Genomic DNA, 21,454 nt, shown 5'->3' with positions numbered 1-21,454 from the left:
GGAGGCGGAAATCCTCAATAAATAAATAAATTAAAAAAAAAAAAAGAATTGTGTCACCCCTAAATTCCCACCTGGAAACCCTAATCCCTAGTACAGCACGTGGCTGTACATTAGGTAATGCATGACACGTAAGTCAACAACAAACTACACAAGGCAGTGGCCCCAGAAGATCACGGACCTGGGAGGAAGCAACAGTCATAATGAAGGACAGTGGCTTTGTCAAAGACAAGACAGCAAAGGGGCCACTTGGAAAATGTCTACGAGCTTCATTAAAAGTTAAATAGGGAAGTGTAAGCAATGACTCCCTGTGTCTATGTGGAAGAACACAAGCATGAAAACCAATCCTCGGGGCTTGAAAAGAAGGAGAGGGTCTGGCAACACCTAAATAATTTTTAAAAAAAAAAAGGTGGGCAGGGTCTACCATGTCGGGAGGACTGCTTGCTGGACAGCAGTGGGTCTCAACCTTCCTAACACTGCTGCGACCCTTTAATGCAGTTTCTTCATGTTGTGGCGACCCCCAACCATAACGTTATTTTCATTGCTACTCCATAACTGTAATTTGATACTGTCATGACTCATATTGTAAGCATCTGGTCTTTCGGACCTATGAAAGCGTCGTTCAAGCCCCCAAAGGGGTCGTGACCCACAGGTTGAGAACCATCGGTTTACTAGTTCTTTGTTTGAAAGGGGGGGTCTTGAAAGGCAGCTCAGGCAACCTTAAACTTGCAATCCTCCTGCCTCAGCCCTCCAAGGCTGGAACCCCAGGCATGCATCACCACATCTAGCTTCTCTAGGTGCCTCTAAGGACAAAAGGCAGAGGTGAGGCAAGAGAATAATATGTACTTATTGATTATGAACTGGGCACGAGACCACATTAAAAATATCTCCTCCAGGGGCTGGAGAGATGGCTCAGTGGTCAAAAGCATTAGCCAGTCTTCCTGAGGATCCGGGCTCAATTCCCATCACCCACACAGCAGCTTACAACCATCTGTAACCCCAATCCCATGGGGATCCAGCCCCCTCTTTGGGTCTCATGGGCACCACACGCCCACAGTACACAGACACAGATGCAGGCAAAATGTCCACACACATAAAAAAATGAAAAACAATACTACTCCCATTAATGTAGCAATTCCGGTTTTAAATTTTGATTCACATGTCCTTTTCTCTAATCTTACCTGCCACTGGAAATGAGTAGGAGGTGTCTCCTTTACTGGTGAAGTTATTTAAATTTGGAGGTAGGAAAAACAACAGTAACCAGCATACAAAAAGCAGAAGCAAGACTTTATCCTGCTTTGACCCCTCCGGCAACAGTTTAAGAGCTTCTGTGCACAGTGGAATGTTGTGTGGCCTGGACAGGGGCTCAGTCTCCCCAGGTAAAACATAGAAATCCCAGCATCCATCTCATCCTTGAGAACACAGGCACCAAGTGGGGTTAGGTCACAGCAAGTACTCTGGAAAGGGACGCAAGCATCTCCTTCATCCACAAACACGCCCCACCCCACAACCACCTTCCTCCTGTACGTCCGTCCAGTCCAGTCCTGCTGAATTTGCGCAGCTCAGTCCTTCAACCCCATATGATGATGACAACTGACCCGCCAGACTCCACGCGAACCACTGGGTCTGTATGGGCTCAGGGGACCCAAGGGGTTGGGCCAGTCAGGGACTACACTTGACAACCTTCTGGACTTCCGGCACATAGTAGACCCTCACTAAAGGTGGACTGCTCAAGAAGGTGTGAGGTAGTTGAACTGTGATTTTTCTACTTAATTGCGTCTTTTGCTCATGCATGGTATTGAGTCAGTGAATAAGTGGAGGAGGGACGTGATTCGGCTGCCAAAGCTTTTAATTGTCTCTTTGCAATAAAAATTTAAGTGGAAAAAGTCATCAGGATGCCTTACCAAGCACAAACAGAAAGACCACACACCCACACACCCAGCCCTACCTGCAGAACACTTCTAACATAGCACAGGCAAAATCAGAATCTCCTACAATCTAGCAGTTTGTGGAAAACGAAAAGATTTTGGAACTTAATACCAAAAAGCATTGCGGCGCACCACGCCTGTCTGCGCTCTATGCATTGCCATACAGTTGGTGAACCAGGCAAGGGGCTGGAGATTGAAACACACAAAGACACAGAGACACGGGTCATCCTTGATGCCAGAATGCCCCCAAAATGTCCCCTTTATTGTGCTCAGGGGCAACTTATCTAGGGACAGCCACGCCCCAGCCAAAGGCACCAGGAACTCCTGAGGGTCTCGTGCTCAGAGCAGCTGTAGGCACTCAGATCAGGGGAAAACAAGTTGTTTACAAGAAATTCAGGATCTGGGGTCTCACTGCTCCCAACAGAGCATGTGAATGGAGGATGCTGAAACCCCCCCCCCCCCCCGAGTCAGGTTATATAACCATCTAGGGAAAGGCTTTGAAATCGGATACTCACTGAAAGATACACAAACAAAAAAATATTTCAACAGCACAGTGAAAATACTGTCCCCAGTTCCTTAAGAGGCACTTCGGGTCATTTCAGTCCACCCGCCATAACACCCTCAGCCTCTGCTAAGTGAAGCTGCAGCAGGTCTCAATAATCGTGAAAAGACTCTCTCAGGTTGAGTCGGGACTCTCGAAAAGGTGTGACATACTCACACATACATAACTCAACTTTTCTTTTTTTGTTCAGCGTCTTGTAAGAAATCCCAGACTTCAGCCTTAGCGGCAAGTAAACAGTGACTTTCTGGAAATGACTGTGGTGAGCGAGCGCTTCCCCACTGGGAGCCTCTACAATGGTGAGAGGGGGCTTTAGGGTGCTCTGTTCCAAACCGTACAGTCTGGGGAAGCAGCAGACAGAGGCTGCTCACCACGGCTTTCCCTGCCCCTTCCCTGAAGCCCACTGTCAGACCCTCCTGTGAGAAGTCCCTGCCTATAGCAAAGAAAGCAGAGTTCCTGCTTATGAAGTCCTGATCCCAGAGGAGAAGGCGAACTTGCAGGCTTTATAAGTTCCCTGGTTTACAACCGTTACGTTACACTGTTTCTCCATATTTCATCAAGCTCAAAAAAACACACACAAGTTTAACTGCTTCCTGAGTCCGGCTTTCCCTTATGAAGGCATCCATGCCGTAAACCTCACATAAGTTTGGAGGCCAGAGCGATGGCTCAGAAGTTAAGAGTGCTGGCCGCTCTTCCAGAAGAACCAGGTTCAATTCCCAGCACCCACATAGGGGCTCACAACTGACTGTAACTAGTTCCAGGGGATCTGACGCCCTCTGCTGGCCTCTGTGGGCACTAGTCATGCACGTGGTACACCCACATACACACAAACAAAACACACACACAAGAATAAACTACACTTAATAATAAATAAGGTAGACAGTGGTAGAGGAAGCCAGAATAATGACAGGGAGAGGCTGCAGCCAAGGTGCAAGATAAATAGATTAAAAAAAAAAAAAAAGACAGATCAAAATTTTCATATTAAACTTTATCACTAGTTTATTACAAACCATAGTTATCTCTTTAAATGTAATGAAAAACAAATAAAAAATGTATATAATTACTATGAACAATATAGTAACATAGTTCGTGTTTGTACCACGGTAACAAAACACCAGACTGGTGATAAACAAAGAGAAAGTTATTTCTCAGTTCTGGGCACTAGAAGTCCTAGATCAAGGTACCGGCACTCAGTGTCTGGTGTCTGGCGAGGTCCTTGCCATGTCTTCACAAGGCACTGGAGGAACTATGGTCCTTTAGGAAGCAGAGCCTTGCTGGCAGAAGGGTGTCACCGAGGGCTAGCTAGTGTTGAGATTTTATAGCCCAGGCCCCACTTCCTGTTCTCTCTGCTTCCAGCCAGCTGAGGTAAAGGGACAGGCACCCACCCACACGTTCCCACAGCTAAGGCTTCTCCACCATGATGGACTGTGTCCCTCTGGAGCTATGAGCCAAGATAAATCATTTGTCCCGAGTCGTTCCTGTCAGGGTGACTTTCCCAGCAGCAGAGAGACCAACAATCCCTGGACTACTAGACTATACATGTTTGCTCCTGTCTTTCACTATTTTGCCTGAGCCCTTTGAAAGGATGACTCAGCTTTTATAGGAAGTCCTCTGTTCATCCGTAAACGCACCATGACTGACGTGTAACTAGTACTCGGCTATGCTTTCCAAGTTTGACTTTTTAAAATTTAAGGATGATCTCTGCCCTGAAGAACACTGCAGCCTAGCCGTACAGACATGAAAAATAAAATAAACACAACAATTTCGATCCTTAGCAGAATAACCAGTAATGATAAATATTCAAAAGCTCTTTGCTCTGAGCAGCCTTGGGAGTTCCACAGCAAGACTCACTCCCCACCTTCTCTGCTCTGGTGCTGAGCTGGATCCCGAGAGGCCACAGCTCTGTGGGACTCTGCTGGACCATACGGTGCTACCTTAGCTTTAGAAGGCACTGGAGGGAGACCAAAAGGCTTTGGCAATGGCAGGGCCTTTTTTTTTTTCTGAGTTTGGGATGCTCCAACCCACTAAGACATCCTGCTGGTAGCCATTGAGAGTCAATAGTGTTTGCTTTCCAGGCGGCCTCTTTGCTACCTATCTCAGACTGCTTTCTGGTCCATGCAGGCACCCTATCGGGAGACACTTCTGTAAGAAGGGAGAGTTACTTCTTCTCCAATGAGGCCTGACTCGAAGGGTGGGGTGAGGGGTGGGGTGGGGAGGAAGGGCCTCTTACAAGCGCGCAAGTGCGCTCGCGCTCTCTCGCGCTCTCTCGCACTCTCTCGCTCTCTCTCTCTCTCTCTCTCTCTCTCTCTCTCTCTCTCTCTCCTCTCTGATTTCTTAGGAATTTCACATCATGCACCCCATCTCTCATGCCCTAGTCCTCCCATGTCTGCCCCCATTTCCTTGCAACTTCCCCCCAAAAAAGAATCAAAAATTTAAAAAAAAAATTCAATTTGCGTTATCCATACACTCACCGGAGCAAGGTCGAACTCTCAGTGGCCTGCCCCTTAACTGGAATTGAGCGTCCCCTGCCACACACTCGACGGAAGCCATCAGTTGTGGGGAGCCAACCTCAGCATCCTTACCCTCTTAGACATTGTGTCCTGTACTCTCCTTCCATTCCCAAAAATGGGGGTGGGGGGGGAGGCTTCTTCTAGTGGGGTTCCCTGGAGATCTCCTCAGCCCTTTAGTAACTAATCAGCGCTAACTTCCTGGTTAAGAATCCTTGACAACTTTGAGGGGTCGCCACTGGCAATCTGCCCACCCACGCCCCAGTGAACAGACTCAACCCGTTATATCTTTAAAAAATTTAAAAGAGAAGATGAATTTGTGGGGAGCAGGAAGAGTCAAATGGAGGGGCTGAGGGGCAGATAGGTGTGAATAAGACCGACATGGAGAGACAGACAGACATACACATATCTGTGTGTATATGTGTGCATAATATGTGTGTAAGCATATATAAAAATTTGAAACAATAATTTAAAAAAAGAATTCAGCACAATACATCCCCCAAGTTCCCCAGGCGTTCTGTGACAGCTGAGCAAAGGATATGGCTGACTACACAGCCCCTGGAGAACTCTGGAACCCTAGAACAGTTCCCACATGGTCCAAAAGGCAGCCTTTGCCCTGGAGCTCTAGCAGAGGGGCAGCTTCGGCTTACGATCTAAGACCAAGGCCGTGGCACAAAACAGAAGCTTGGAGATGCTGACCAGGCTAAGGGGCAAGCTATGACTGGTCTGAACGCAACCCTCCGTGGCCACCACAAGTGCTAAGGAGCGAGGCAATATTGGCACTTCTCTGGCTGGACGAACAGGCTGCTGCGGCTCACTCAGAGGCTGCACCGAGAGACACTCTCTTGGGTTGCCTCCCCTGGTGTTGCAGTAACAAGCCTAGTAAGAGGCTTCTCTCGGAAGGTCTTTTCTCCGCTGAGCTGTTAAACACAAAGGAGACCACGAAACAGAAGTGGCAGAGGCAGCCGGCGATCAAGCTGTGAAAGCTGGGAGGCAGGGGACTGCCTGGCAGCTCAGGGGACAGCAGCTGAGGAGCTTGAGAGAAGCCAGAGCTGAAAGGGGAGAGAAGCAATAAAAAACGGGATGGGGAGAAGGGAGAGCCAAGACCACAGAAGGAGAGAGGGGCGTAAGGAGACAGAGGAGAAGTGAAGGCCCAAGAAGAGTTCCAGAAAACCATCAGGTTTTCAGAGCCAGGGTCTCAGGCTGAGGGCTGTAACCATGGCGAGGTCGTATGGCCGGTTCTCAAGCCTGCACGAGGATGGTAACACTAAAGGTGCTGCTGCTGCTGCTGCTACCACCGTCACTGCTGCCCCCTGCCCACTGTGGCTGCTCCCCGATGCCACACACCAAGCAAAACCAAAAGCTTCCCCTTGCCGACTCATGTTTTCTATCTGGTTACAGCAGAAAGAGTCCTCGGTCAAACTGTGACAAAGCAAATAGGAAAGAACCGAGGGGGGCCTAGCTGCCTACGGCATGGGCACCAGCATGCGACAGAGCCGTAACAGAGACAGAAAGAGGAAAAGACAAGCTTTAGGAGTAAGCTTCCAGGACCAGCCTAGATGTCTGTTGCCATGGAAACCACATGATGGGTTCGATCCCCAAAACCAAGTCTCCTGAAAGCTGGCCTCTGACCTCCGCATGCTCTTGTCATATGCACAAGGGCACACGTGGGCACAAACACACTAATAACATAAAAAAAATTTAAAAAACTGAACAAAGAAGTTCCATGTCTTATCACGTTCAAGATCTTTCTTCCGTCTCATCACATTTCTTAGAAATCTTTCATCTTTTTTTTTTTTAAACCTCTTATTTGGGGGTAAAGAGACGGCTCAGCAGTTAAGAACAGTACTGCTCTTGTAGAGGACCCCAGCCAAGGTCTCAGCATCCCAGGGACTTACAACCAGCTGTAACTCCAAGTAAAGCGGGATCTGATGCCCTCTTCTGGCCTCTGCAAGAACTGCACTCAGTGCACAAACTACACAAACACATGCATATACACATGATAGAAAAATAAAAATAAAATTGTTTTTTTAAAAAGTCTTATTTGGTTTTTTGTTTGTTTGTTTTTAGAGACAGGGTTTCTCTATGTAACTGAGAAACTGACTGACTCTCCTGGAACTCGCTCTGTAGACCAGGCTGGCCTCGAACTCACAGAGATCCGCCTGCCTCTGCCTCCCGAGTGCTGGGATTAAAGGCGTGCGCCACCACCCCCACCGCCAGGTCTAAGAAGTCTTACTTGGTAAACAGTTAAAAACAAACAACAGAAACTCTGGTAAACGGGCAGTGAGAACGCTACGGAGAAAGCCTGAGTCAGAGAGTAAGTCATCTCGGGTCAGCTCAGGAAATCTAAGGTGACCCAGTTAGAGGCAAGAAGTGACATCAGCAATAAAGATAAGATTGCCAAGTGACTGAAAAAGAATGGTCTGTTCACAATCCAGCTGCCTCATCATGTGAGCTTGGGCAATGTACCCAGCTCCAGTCTCTGTAAAGTGGAAGAGATAATCATAATACCTAACTCAGACGGCCTCTGAGAGCATGAGACCGACTTTACATACCCAACTGATGGGGCGCGCGTGGGTACGGGCGTGGGTGTGCTCCCTGAGGCCAGTACCAAAACCCAGCTCTCTTTCTAACCTGCCCCCCCCCACCAATGTATTCTGATTTTTCAGAAGCTTAGGGAGGTTTCTCTTATTCCAGACATGACTCTCCTGTGTTCTCTGTGACACATTTGTCCCTTAACTTGGCCCTTGTTATAAAAACATGGACATCCTCCTACCTTAAAAAGCTGGCTAGTGTTTCTTGTCAGGCCCATGTATATAAGCCTGCTAAGCCCAGAAGGAGTTGGGGAGTACAGCCTGCGCTGTGCCCGTCAGCTTTCCCTCTCCTCTCTGGATGACCAGACTTCTCGGCTCCACATGATCCCAGTGCCTAACAGAAGCACTGTGACCCCAGGCTTGGTTGACGGGCTGCAACTCAAAGCAGGCACAGGGGATCTATAAAAATGAGGTCCCTAAGATCCTCGCCAGTTCTTCACCTCCATGGTCAAGGCAGCAAGACAAGTCCCAGCAGACGAGCTGCTGCTGGTAACAGACCCATCCACGCTTGGTGGAACTGAGACAGGCTCTTATGGACTTACACTTAGGCTTCAAATCCACGGGCCTCTAGTTTGCTACTGTGACATCACAAAATATGTAATGTTTTGTCCTACTGCCTGGCATATAACTTCCAAATTTTGGTGATCTTCGAAGCAACTGTCTTTTTCCACGCTACTAAGCTGACTGACGACCAACAGCCTCTTGATTGTTTCTGGATGGGGACAGTCATTCAAAGTCCAAGACGGAGTGGGAAGTTGGGACTTAACAGGTCCAACTTCTGTTCCTCGTGCCTCTTATCCCCCTAGTGCTGGGACAATGACTATTCAAATCCCGTCCCTCCAGAGAGCAGAGAGCACCTGAATCCGTGCAGTGATTTAATCAGTCGTGTCGGTATAAAGAAGCCCATTAAAACCTCCAAGAGGTGAGGTTTAGGGAGCTTCCGGAGGGCTAAAGGTTACAGTTGGAGGCGTCAGAATGTGGCCCACGTGGAAGAGTGTCTCTCCTTCCATCCCACGGCCTATGCACCTCTTCACCTCTATCCTTCACAATAATAAACTGTTTACAATTTAATAAACCAGTTTATAATAAGCTGGTAAATATGCTTCTCTCAATTCTCTGAGAAGCTTAAGAAAATTAGCTGAGCAAGAGGGGATGGATAGTCATGGGGATCCCACCTTTAAGCAAAAGGGCTTTAATCTCTAAGCTGACTGAACCTGCGGCTGGCCTTAGAAGTGAGGGCAGACTCAGGGACTGAGTCCTCAAGTGCGGGACCACATGCTGGCTTCAGGTTGGCGGCTGAAGCAGGACACCCAGGTGCTGTGTCCGTCCCTCCGTCCCCGCCCCCACCCCGCCCCCATCAGTCACAGCCGCGGTCTGTGCTGACGACTGAGCGAGAGAATGTGAGGCCCGAGTCCCCTCAGCCACTTCAGCCATCTCAGCAGTGTTATTTTGGTAACTGTGTTGCCACCCTCTCTGCCATGGTGCTGAGTATAAACAGAGCCTGGACATTTCCAGGAACTGTCAGCCTGGCACTTCCTACAAAGGGGTAAATCTCTTCATGCCATTAGCAAAATAAAGCCTAGGACTAAAACCTCACGAAACATCTAGAAGGCACACTTCCTTTTGAATTCAAGTTTATTATTTGGAAAATCACATTAAGGTTTGGGGGGAGGGGGGGTGGCTTCCAAAGAATCACATACATCTCTGCTTCTTACTGGCTGAGCTGAAGAACAAGTATAAACACAGCTGCCTATTAATTTGAGGTAAAGCAAACATCCCTGCAGCTGGCTGTAGCAGCAGCCTGCAAGTCTGAACCGTGCAGAGAAAGACGAACTGCGACCTTGCTAGGCGGCTGGTGACTCTCTGGAGCCCCGCCAGCCGCACTTGCTCGCTCCTGCGCCCGCTGGCTGGAGCTAGCATGATTTAAGAGCTGCAAAGTGGGACCTGATTCCAGCGTCGGCAGAGACACCACACTGCCCCTTAATCATGGCCAAGCTCTAGTCTGTTTTGAGACTCAAGATAGTAGAGAAATGGGGAGATTCCATTCCTGGGCCTCCATAGGGCCTGGCTTCAGACCCCAACCTCCTCTTCAAGGGACTGAGTGAGGTTAGGAAAGGGGACATCAGGAGTGAATGAATCCCACGACAATGGGGAAGGAAAAGGTTTTCTAAGAGCCTGTGTCTGGCCAGAGCAAAGAATACGCAAGGCCGAGAGTGCAGGAATACACTTGGGCTGTCCAGACTAGGAAAGGGAAATGGCTACTTTGATACAGTGTTTGTATAGCGCATAAGCTAGCATGCTTTGAAGTCAAAGCACCTCGGCTTTACAGTTTGGCTCCACAGACCTCTATAGCCTTAAGTGAGTTATTAAACATCCCGGTATTTACACGGTCTCACCCACGTTATAAAGGTCTCCATATAGCTCAGGCCTAGAACTTGCTGTGCAGCTGAAGGTGACCTTTGGTTTCTGACCCCTCTGCCTGCACCTCTCCAGCACTAGAAATACAGGCACCCCCCCCCCCACTTGACCCGGTTTATGCAGTGCTAGGAATCAAGCTCACGACCTCCTGCTTCCCAGACAGGCACTGTGCTAACTGAGCTCCAGTCCCAGCTCTGGGTGTGTGTGTGTGTGTGTGTGTGTGTCGCACACATGCCTGTGAGTGCCCAGAAGGCCAGAGGAGGGTGCTGGTCCCCCTAAAGCTGGAGTTACCAGTGGTTGTGAGCCACCAGACATGGGTGTTGGGAACAAACTCAGGATTTCTGAAGGAGCAGCAAATACTCTTCAGCCCTAAGCCATCTCGCTAGCCCCCAGACTCATTTTTTTTATATTTATTTATTTATTATATATACAATATTCTGTGTGTATGCCTGAAGGCCAGAAGAGGGCGCCAGACCTCTTTACAGATGGTTGTGAGCCACCATGTGGTTGCTGGGAATTGAACTCAGGACCTTTGGAAGAGCGGGCAATGCTCTTAACCACTGAGCCATCTCTCCAGCCCCCCAGACTCATTTTTAATGACAACGAAAATCAGAGGTACACAGCCTGCTACCCAAAAGGCGGACAGGCGGACAGGCGGGCAGGCGGACAGGCGGACGGGCAGACAGGCAGACAGGCGGACGGGCAAGCCAGGTCTGCTCTCCCCAGTGACTACTGTCTCCTCCTCCCTTCCACCCTGGAGCCACCTTCAGCTCACTTTGTATCTGAGAGCAGCAGCTAACTCACTCCTCGCTACCAGGTTCATCTCCAAAGGGGGAGAGCCTCATCTGCGGAGCACGGAGATCGAGGGGAGGGTGTTGCAAGTGCCACACGGAGTGTAAACAATAAAAGTTCTGCCCCAAATCCGACTTCTACAGCTAACGCAAAATCCCTCCGATTTTGATCTTCTGCACATCTGACGTGTGTGTCCCCATCATTTGAATGGCAGCAGTAGAGTCACGCTTGCCTGGGGTCTGATATTCCAGAAAAGCCTTCAGCAAGTGTTCAAGACATTCAAGGACTGAGACCATGTGGGCACTAATGTCCTTCTGCGTCATCCCTTGCCGTGTCTCCCCACAGAAAAAAGAACAGTTCATCGGCATTCATAGTTCTGGGGCGCCCACATTTGGGGGTCAATGGTAAGAAATGAGCCGCCTACCTAACCAGCTGGCCAGACCTCAAGCTTCTCTCTACTTTAAAATAAGCTGAGAAGCCATCTGTGCCTGGGCTTGTTTGTACACGCGTCAGAGGGCACGCGTCTAAAGTCACTGTCTGGATTCTACCTCCAGAAACTGTGTAATGGATTGGCCTGGGGCAGGAGCAGGGCCTGGACATCAGGACTCTTATTTAAAAAAATAAATAAATAAAATAAATCCCCCAGGTAATTCCAACAGAAGCCAGGGTTAACCATTCGAAGGGGATCTGGAGACTGGCGGCAGCCAAATGGTCCTTGCCACCCTGGGCGGGAGAGAGAGAGGCACCTTCGGACTTTCTCAGCAGAAAAGAGCATTAAATGCATTTTGAAGTGAATTGGAGCCATCCCTGCTGGGGCAGGACCTGTCACATGGCTTGCCGTTCCTAGAAAGAGTGGCAGTTAGCTGCCAGCAGATGCCTTATTTCATCAGCCCCATAAAGGCTCATAAAAGTCGTCTGCTTCTCCTTCTGTCAGCCCTGCAGAAGCTAGGAAAAGCCTCTGATAAGACACAGCCCTGAACGGCGTGACTCCGAGCAAGATGACTCAAACCAGCGTTCATAAAAACAAGGGATTTTAAGGCGCTCTCAACCCACTGCACTTGCGGATCTTGACGTTTTTATTCTTAACAACAACAACAACAACAGAAATGCATTCGTACGGAAGTTTAAAAGCCTCTTTCCGTTATTAACACCGCGGCATCCATCGTACAGTTCCATTGCAAACCCAGTGGGGAAGCAGAATTGCGAGCAGGGAAGAGTCCTAAATCAAGAGCTGGTAGGCTAGGATTCCTGTCTCGGTAATAAATTACACGAACTAGCTGTGTGATGATGAGCGAGCTGACTTAATCTCCCGGGCCTCCGTTTTCACAGAGAAAGAGAAAATGAAGGGCGGTCCCTCCTGGGTCCCTCCCAGCTCCCAAATACCAGGATCTGGATGTGGCCTGCTGAGCCTCACAATAGCGAACACAGAATTTAGATAAAGAGTTACAAACTTCACAATGCTAACACGTAAACTTAACCAGTGCCTGTCATCTCCCCGTGGCGTACGCTAGTCAGTCACGGTCAAATGCCCAGAGAGAACTCACTGGAAAACAACAAACACATAGATGTGGCATATTCTGTAATTGCAGGAGCCTATGAGAAGCACTCCAAGGTAGAAATCGAACAAGCCTATGATGACAATGCTTAGGCCAAAAGCTACTTGTGTGCAGCATCTGCCGTATGAGCTACACAGACCCTTCCTTTCCTAAACCACCCAAGAGTGGTAGTGAATCTTCCAGTGTTTCTGCCTCTCTGCAAGCAGGAAAACACACTGTGTGTGTTGGGGGGGTGGGGGGTCGGGCAGCAACTAAACACTGTTAGAACTCTATTGCCTGCAAGGTTTTATGCATGGAACCTCTATCCTTACCTGGACTGCTACAGAATCAAAGGGGAAGTGCTTCTCATTATGGGCTCCGCTATTATTTAATCCCACATCCCAAATGATCTAAATTCATTTTAAGAACCATACAGCCAGGCGGCGGTGGGGCACACCTTTAATCCCAGCACTCGGAAGGCAGAGGCAGGAGGGGGCTCTGTGAGTTTGAGGCCAGCCTGGTCTACAAAGTGAGCTCCAGGATAGTCAGGGCTACACAGAGAAAACCTGTCTCTCGAAAAACCAAAACAAACCAAAACACAAATGAACCCCACAAAGTCTAATGCGCAACACATAGGAACGGAGAGCCGGAGCCTGTGCCGGCGCAGTGTGTAACTTATTCCTGGAGCAAGCCTCTCCCGTAGCCGCCCTCCATCTACTGTCCCGGAAGTGAGGTCGGCACATCAGAGAGGCTTGCCGAGGCTTTCCCTGACCACCTCCCCGCCACACACGTGCAATGGTGATTTCATTAGCTAACCGTCTGCCCACACCCTCGGTCCCCCTCCAGGAGAACACAGTGAGCTCCATGTGCACGGTTTCGTTTAGTGTTGTGTCCCCATGTGTGAACGTCTAACACATGATCGTTACAACTCAACTGGAAAGACTGAAGGAAGGAAAGCCTTCGTTATCTGCAGGCCCTGCGCGCTAGATTCACGATCCTTAGTGCGCAGGAACTTATATGCTAAGCATGTTGGGGCTTAACAGAATAGTCTCACTGCCTGGATATAGAGTCCAGGCTGGAGAAGCTGAGATCAGCACCTCAATTATCACGGGGCGGGGGGGGGGGGGGGTGCAGACTTTGCAGCACAGCGAGACTGGAGGAGCCAAAGGAGAACCCCAAGTCAGAAACCAATAAACCCATGGCGGTGTGTAATAAATAATACATCTGCCATAAGAGCTGAGTTAACGTCAAATACTCCCGAGCGTATACCTAAGAATCAAAATGCACCTCGCAAGAGAGCAGCTGACGGTGCTTGGCAGGGTCACTCAAGGCCAGCTCACAAGGGGCAGGCTGGGCCTGAGCCTCTGGGCAGAGAGGAAATAGGCAAGTTAACCCAGTGTACGGCACCAGTAAGGCCAGTCGGGCAATCCGGGACCTACCGTCCACTGGGATGACCCCCTGAAGGTCAGACAAGGCTGAAAACATGGGCTAGCCTCAGGGCCACCACTGAACCAGGCTGAGGACCTAGGCAGGAGGCAGAGCTATGGTTTCCCTCTTACTAGTGGCCAGAATACAACAGGAATCTGGTTGATGAAGGAGAGAAAAAACAAAGCCCAAGCCGGAGGGAAGATGAGGGGAAAGGCGGAGCTACCGGGAAGACTGTGTAAGAGAGAACCATGGCACAGATAGAGTCCAGCAGCCAGTCCGGGGCAAACAAGACAGAACAGAGGGTCCTGTGGCCCAGCAGCCGGTCCACCATGCTTACACCAGGTCCCATCAGATAGCCGGGCCAGGGCTTCAGGAACAGCTCCTTTCCCAAGCCAGATTAGCTCAGGCGCTAGAGAGAGCTCCTGGGTGGACAGGCCCCCCCCAGGAGGGGAAGCCAGGCCACCAGCCACAGGCTGCCCTCGCCACACCCAGAGCTGTCCTGTCTCCTAAAGTGACCCAGCAAGAGTCCAGGACTTCCTGCTGATCTAATGTCTAGTGTGTGACCTTGGCCACAGTAACAACGCCCTGAGAAGTGTTCCTTCTGCCGTGCCAAGGTGGCTCAAGCCATTTTAGCGTCAGAATTCTTTTGAAAGGTAAGAGTGTTTGTGGGGTGAGGAAACACAAACCAGTTATCCTCTTACATCTCGGACTTTTATACTTGTTGTTGTTGTTGTTTTGTTTTGTTTTGTTTTTTAAATAGAGATGGGGAGACCTGAGAAAACTCAGAGATACAATCAGAAGATTCCGGGTAGTCTTTTGCTATGTTTGAGGACTTGATGAGGGGTGGAAGTTAGAGGGGTAGAGAATGAGACACAACTCAATTTTGCTCTAAAAACTTACATTCAGCATATATACAAAGACAAATAACACACACACACACACACACACACACACACACACACACACGAATGCCTGACGCAGCTCAAAATGTAGAAGTGAAACACAGAATTGAAACACACAAAGAAGGAGAAAGCCAAGACTTCCAGAGGAAGAAAGCCGAACACTGTAGCAAAAATAAAGTCAGGCTTCACAGGGGCAGGGCACCAAACCCGGTCTGTGAGAACAAGCATAGCCAACGTGAGGGAAAGTAAGAAACAGCCACTGTGTTACAACACCCTATTTTCCTTGAATCTAGTTCTCAGAATCCAAGACGCCTTTTTGTTTTGGTTTGGTTTTTTGTTTTGTTTGTTTGTTTTTCGAGACAGGGTTTCTCCGGTGTAGCTCCTAGCTGTCCTGGAACTTGCTTTGTAGGCTGAGCTGGCCTCGAACTCACAGAGATCAACCTGCCTCTGCCTCCCTAGTGCAAGTCTTGAAGGCGTGCGTGCACCGCCATGCCTGGTCCAAGAAGCACAGCCCGCTCGCGCTGTTCTGACACCACATGAGAAAAACCACGTGAGGTCCCAGAAAATAGGCCTCTGCCTGCATTTGCTTTCTTTCCAGAAACATAAGTGAGAAGGCAAACAGCTCTAATGACGGTCTGTAGCTTTAAGCCCCCCACAATACACCCCTAAAATAAAAAAAACCAACACCCACACAAGCTTCCAATTCACTAAACCTCAGTTTAATTTTTACAATCATAGTTCCATGAAATTAAACAGTTAAGAATATTTAATGTCTTAAGTAACAGAAAGCAGTTAAGTATCAACTCCTTTAAAATATATTTCTTCCATCCTCAGTCCCAAACACACACACACATACACACACATATACACACATAGTCACTCACATCCACATGTACACACACGTATACACACATACACACATATACACACATACACACACACACATATATACACGCACATGCACCAACATACACATGTATACACACATACACACATGTATACACACATACACATATACACACATTCACATACACAGGTACACACATGCACACATATACACATACACACACATACATACACATACACACACATACACTTATACACACACATACACATACAAACACACACATACACACACATATATACACACACATACACATAATACACACACATACACTCACATACACACGTACACACATACACAAACATACACACATACATACACACACACGTACACACACACACACACAAAACTTATAGGTATACACATTTACCACCAGGCCCTATGGCATAATAGATTTTCAATAATCAATATGGGTTTTTAAAGTGATTCTTCCGAGCTAGAAAACTGCAAATGAAGAGAATGAATGACGCACCTCAGACTCATGGCGCATTTGTAAGAATTAGGAAGGTGGGGTTCCCAAAGGCAATTGCAGGGTCACTTGCTTTCCTTATCCACAAGGAGTTTACTGGGGCTTGCTCACAGCTCTAGAGGGCTAGAGCCCATGACCGTCATGGCGAGGAGCCTGGCGGCAGACAGGCAGGCAGGTCACCAGTAGCTGAGAGCTCACGTATCTGCGAGAGCTAGCCATGAACGGAGGGTCACTTTCCTTAAAGCCAGATGAGGAGGGTTAGCCTCTGTGCCTGACTTAAAATCTTCAGTGTTACTTAAAAGAGTCAGTATCTAACCACCGTGATATTTTAATATGAGTTTATGGAACTGTCCCTGAGAACCCTACAAATGAAACCCCCAACAGCAGAATCTTCTTCACTATCAGTGTTAATATAAAACGAACAATTCACAGTGCTCACTTGTCCTACAGTCAATCCGGCTTCCGGTTTAACCTCCACAGAGTTAACTGTCCCTGGAACCCTGTTTTCCTGAGCTTCTATACAGATATGCTCATCTTTTTTTCTCACCACACACTGATTTATTTTACTTCCCCTTTAAAAGCGACTTTTCAGGGCTAGAGAGAGGGCTCAGCAGGTCAAAGCACTGGCTGCTCTTGTAGAGGACCTGGTTTCCACTACACGGCAGCTCACGACCATCTACAACTCCAGTTCCAAGGGATCCGGCCCCCTCCTCTTCCCTCTGTGGGCAGCAGGCTCACGCCAGGCCCATCCACGCAAGCGGGCAAAACACTAGCACACATAAAGTAAATAAATATATTTCAGAAGTACTTTCCCCTCAGCTTCTCTCTCACTTTTATTAATTCTCTCTTACTCTCTGAATAAATCTGAAGAAACAAAAACGAGGGCCACATTTCCAGGGCAATCCACGACAAAACTATTTATAGAACCCAAAATAATCACATAAGTAAACTAAATGTGTTGAGAGAGAAAGGCTTGGGGTTGGTCTGTCATTTCCAAACGCATGCAGCCAGGAAGGCCTGCTCCATCAGTGGTTCTCAACCTGTGGGTCGCGACCCTTTGGCAGTCACATATCAGTCAGTTATCCTGCATATCAGATATTCACGTTACGATTCATAACAGTAGCAAAATTGAAGTTATGAAGTAGCAAGGAAATAATTTTATGGTTGGGGGGGTCACCACAACGTGAGGAACTATATTGAAGGGTTGCCGCATTGGGAAGGTTGAGAACCAGTATTCTAAGTGAATACCAGGAAAGCACAAGTCATTTTTGACAACTCCCCAACTCTATGTTAAATATATATTCTGCTTTTAACAAAGTGGTAGGAATGACTGAGATACCCTGGTCGTGTTCAGGCACACAAAATATGTCATTTTCTAAGGACAACCCAAGCTGAAAATTCTAGAGATCCTCAAAAGCCAGCATTTTCACTGCTTCAAAACGACATGGAATTCGGACAAGTTAGGAATGCAGATATTTTTAGGTTTTCCACTTAAATGTTTACCGGGTCTTTCTAGATTAACTGGATGTCCCATACTAGTCAGATACTCAAATATGTGCCATTTATGACTAGAGAGTTAGTTATAATTGCTTATACATGTGGTCTCAAAACCATTCAAAATACGAGGCCTGTGGTGCAAAAATTAATAAAAGGAATTTACTGGTAGCATTTGCGTTTTTTAAATAGTTACAGTCACGTCTCACTATGTAGCCCTGGTTATCCTGGAATTCTCTCTGTAGACCAGGCTGGCCTCGAACTCACAGAGATCCGCCTGGCACTGCCCACTGGGAGCTGAGACTAAAGGTCTGCGCTCTGTTACAGTCATTTTTTTTTAAATAGGAAGAATAAATTCTGAAGACCACTGGCTTAAGTGACCCTGTATCAAAAACCCAGAAAATGTTGAATTCTTAACTCTGGAAAAAGGCTAAAGTTGACTTTATCAACCTGTTTTAAAAAAAAATAGCCTTTCTAGGTCAGGCCTCTGTTTGCTGATCTTTGTAAAAATAGCATTCATTAGAGGACTCACAGGGAAGAGCTATGTGCACAGCTCCGGGCACACAGCACCAAACTGTTTCTTTTAAAACCACAATTTCCAATTCTCCTTGAAAAGCAGAATGAAATTCCCCCTCCTCCCCACACCCCCAAATGACTGCCCTTGCAAAACAAAATGCCCCAGGTATCTGAACAAAGCTGAAATTTCAAAGGCCACTTTAAACCAATAGCCTTTTTAAAAACAAACAAACTAACTAACTAATAATCCCCTGGACATCAGGGGCTGATTGGAGGGACAGGTGCAGGGTGTGCCTTCCTAGAGGCTGTCTGTCTCCCCCGTCCTCTGACCTTCTCCAGCTGGCAGCTTGGCACCCCACACCTCAGTTATCAGTAGGCCAAAGCCTGCTTTCCCATCTGCACTTTCCTGTTGCCAAAGGGCTCACACTGACCTGGCTCTCCCATGAGAACATGCCTCCAGAGTGACTTGCCAGGCTTCCCAGGAAGCCTATCTCAGCTGTCTCTGGGCTCCCTCCTTAACCTCTCAGTCTCTTGGCTCACTCTCCCCTCTTCCCTTGAGTTTCCTAACACCTCCATATGGTGACCCCGGATGCCCTTTCGGTCCAACGTCCTTGTCTGTGTTCATGAATCACTGCCCCCCGCCCCCCTAAAACACCCAACTCTCAATCCAAAGGGCAGAGTTGCGACAATTCCCGAGCCATTTTGAAGTGATTTCTTTGAGGCCTACCTGCGGCGGGCAGCTGAGTCGCGGCTTCATTTCTCGCCTTCTCCAGCTTCTCTCGCACCCAGGGGAATTCCTGCAGGGAATCTAGGAAGGTGTCAAATGCCTTGGGGCCCCTGGAAGGCAGGATATCCAACAACAGCATTGTTTTTCTGAGGCCCGTGGTTTGAGCCTTGATTTCTTGAACGTGGTTTTCTGTCAGAATCCCCTCCTGGTAGAGGTACTGCAGAACCAGCCCCTCCACCAAAACCTCGGCACCCAGCTCCAGGCGCAGCGAGCGGAGCACCTGCTTGTCTCTGGCATCCATTCCTCCCTGGAAAGAAACAAAATCAGCACTCAGGGTATGGGAATGCTCATGGACCCCCTCAAGATAGTGCTGCTATAACATCATTAATAAGCACCTTAAGGCCAGTCAGATCTCCCCATCTTAAGAGAGTGTCAAGAAACAGTGTTTTCTACCTTGGCAGCTAAGCCAAGTCAAGTTAACTTCAAGCACTTCCAAACATAATGAACCACACCAATGAGAAATCTGTTTCTATCTCTACTTTCCACACTGTGGGGCCCTATTTCAATTCCTTTTTCAGTAAGAGATCCATCTGACAGAAAACAGATCTGAGACCTCACATAAAATGCAATCCCTGAGAATCACAGAACAGCATTTAATTATAGCGGATTTTAATTTAATATTGCTTTCATCCATCAGGGCAGCACCCACCCTTCAGGAGCTGCCAAAATGACCAGGGACAGTTATAGACGCTGACCAGCCATGGGGGGTGGGAGGCACGGAGGACAATCTAGAGGTAAGAACGAGCTTAAGGATCTTTCTTACAGACAAGTCCTCCCTCCGCAGGACCAGCACCTTCAAGAAAATATTTGTGTGCCTTTTACAGTAAGCCTTATACACATCGTCAGAGTCCAGAACCTGGGTCACAGTACAGATGGACGTTTAATGAGCGCAGGTGGCTAGTGTGCAGTGGGGTGGCAGTGAAGGTCGTGGTGGGGAGGAAAGGGCAAACATGGGTGGCTGGCAGGGCTTCAGACACCCACGGAGGGAGCGCAGACGGGGGACACCCGATCCCAACCTTCGCCACCAGCCTCTGCAAAGTCCTGAGCTGGCAGGTGGGCGGGGGAGGGGTGGGGAGTGTCCGTAGCCCGCAGCGTGCTTCCCTGTGGAACTTTTGAGGTCTCCCTGTCGGGGCAGCTGAAAGCCGTCCTTGTGTCACACCAGCGATGTGCAGGGGACACGAACCCGCGGAATGATCTTCACCGGGAAAGCCACCCCCGGCCCCCGGCCCCGCCACCCAAACCCTCGCCCAGCTGGGACCAGCGCAAACTGCGCAGAGAGAGCCGCGCAGGGGCGACGTCGCCACAGCGCGGGGATTTCGGGAGAAGATGGACTCCTGTTACTTACGTCTGCGACCACGTATCTTAGAAAAAAAAAAAAAAAAAAAAAGACTACAACCGGAATCCAAAGTGTTAGGGAACCCGTGCCATAAACACCATCTTTGTTGCAGGCAAAAGCCCTAGACAGGAAGTACTGTAGTCATCTTTGTTGAGGGCAAGGGCAGGAAGTGTGGGAGCCATCTTTGTTGAGGGACTAAGAGGTCAGTTTAAAGCTTTCTCCGCCATGTTTGCTGTGGGTAAAAGAGACACCCTCTCCCAGATTTAAAAAAAAAAAAAAAAAAAGGTACTTTAAATAATCCAAGAGGTTATCTTGTTGACTCTTAACACAAACTCTCCATGAGAGCCTTGCACATAGCAGGCAGGTCAAAAGTTACTCGAGCAACTAAGCCCTGGGTTCAATGCCCAGTAAAAACACACACTTTCACAAATGCACAAATTACTCTTATAACATGAAGCGATTAATAAACTCGGCAATTCATTTTTTTAATTAATTGGATGATATACCAAAAAGGATGTAACTGCTTTGTTTTGTTGTGTTGTGTTTTATTTTTTTGAGACAGGGTTCTCTGTGTAACAGTCCTAGCTGTCCTGGAACTTGCTCCTGTAGACCAGGATGCTTTCGAACTCAGAGATCCATCCCCTCTGCCTCCTGCGTGCTGGGATTAAAGGCATTCGCCACCACTGCCCACAAGGCCAGATGAGGTCATATGATCCCCTGGATCTGGAGTTACAGGAAGTTTGATCTACCAGATGTGGGTGCTTAGACCCAAACTGAGGTCTTCTGCAAGAGCTGTATGTGCTCTTAACAGCTGAGCCATTTCTTCCCCACCAACTCTTTTTTTTTGTTTTGTTTTATGATATTTTGTTTTTCAAGACAGGGTTTCTCTGTGTAAAATTCCTGACTGTCCTGCAATTTGTAAACAAGGCTGGCCTCGAACTCACAGAGATCCACCGGTCTCTGCCTTCTAAGTGTGGGATTAAAGGTGTGTTCCATAATACCTGGCTTACCCACCCCCTCAAAAAAAAAAAAAAACATAGTAATTGAGAATAAGAAAAGAATCCTTTACAAACACTTCAATCAGCAAATAGTGACAAACCTCCCTCCTCAAAGCCTTCCGATTGTGTGTGCAGTTGCCAGTGCCAATGTGCTCCAGTGTTTTTAGACAGGCACTCACCATCTTAGTGACAGTATTTTTATATAAGTGGTAGGAATTCTTTTAACATTTCAAATACTCCTGATAGAAGAGAAAGTGGGAAGTACCCTACAACAGATGGGCACAGGAGAT

General features: G+C 48.1%; 1 protein-coding gene across 3 annotated transcripts in view; it reads right to left on the bottom strand.

The window, feature by feature from the left end:
* Positions 1 to 21,454, bottom strand: part of Cradd (CASP2 and RIPK1 domain containing adaptor with death domain) — a 153,737-nt gene that overhangs the window by 117,481 nt on the left and 14,802 nt on the right. The window contains exons 1-2 of one of the 3 annotated variants that reach the window (XM_013350310.2): positions 20,176 to 20,277; positions 18,771 to 19,077 (exon numbers count right to left, since the gene is read on the bottom strand). In XM_013350310.2, coding sequence (XP_013205764.1) covers positions 18,771 to 19,071 — 301 coding nt within the window. In that variant the 5' untranslated portion in view covers positions 19,072 to 19,077; positions 20,176 to 20,277. Of the gene's footprint in view, positions 1 to 18,770; positions 19,078 to 19,846; positions 19,938 to 20,175; positions 20,278 to 21,454 lie in introns of those variants that run through there. The other 2 variants (XM_026784565.1, XM_026784564.1) reach the window with 2 other exon arrangements.

The sequence above is a fragment of the Microtus ochrogaster genome, chromosome 24, assembly GCF_000317375.1.
Source record: "Microtus ochrogaster isolate Prairie Vole_2 chromosome 24, MicOch1.0, whole genome shotgun sequence".
In the NCBI taxonomy this organism is placed as follows: domain Eukaryota; kingdom Metazoa; phylum Chordata; class Mammalia; order Rodentia; family Cricetidae; genus Microtus; species Microtus ochrogaster.
This window is presented reverse-complemented; position numbering and strand designations above follow the sequence as displayed.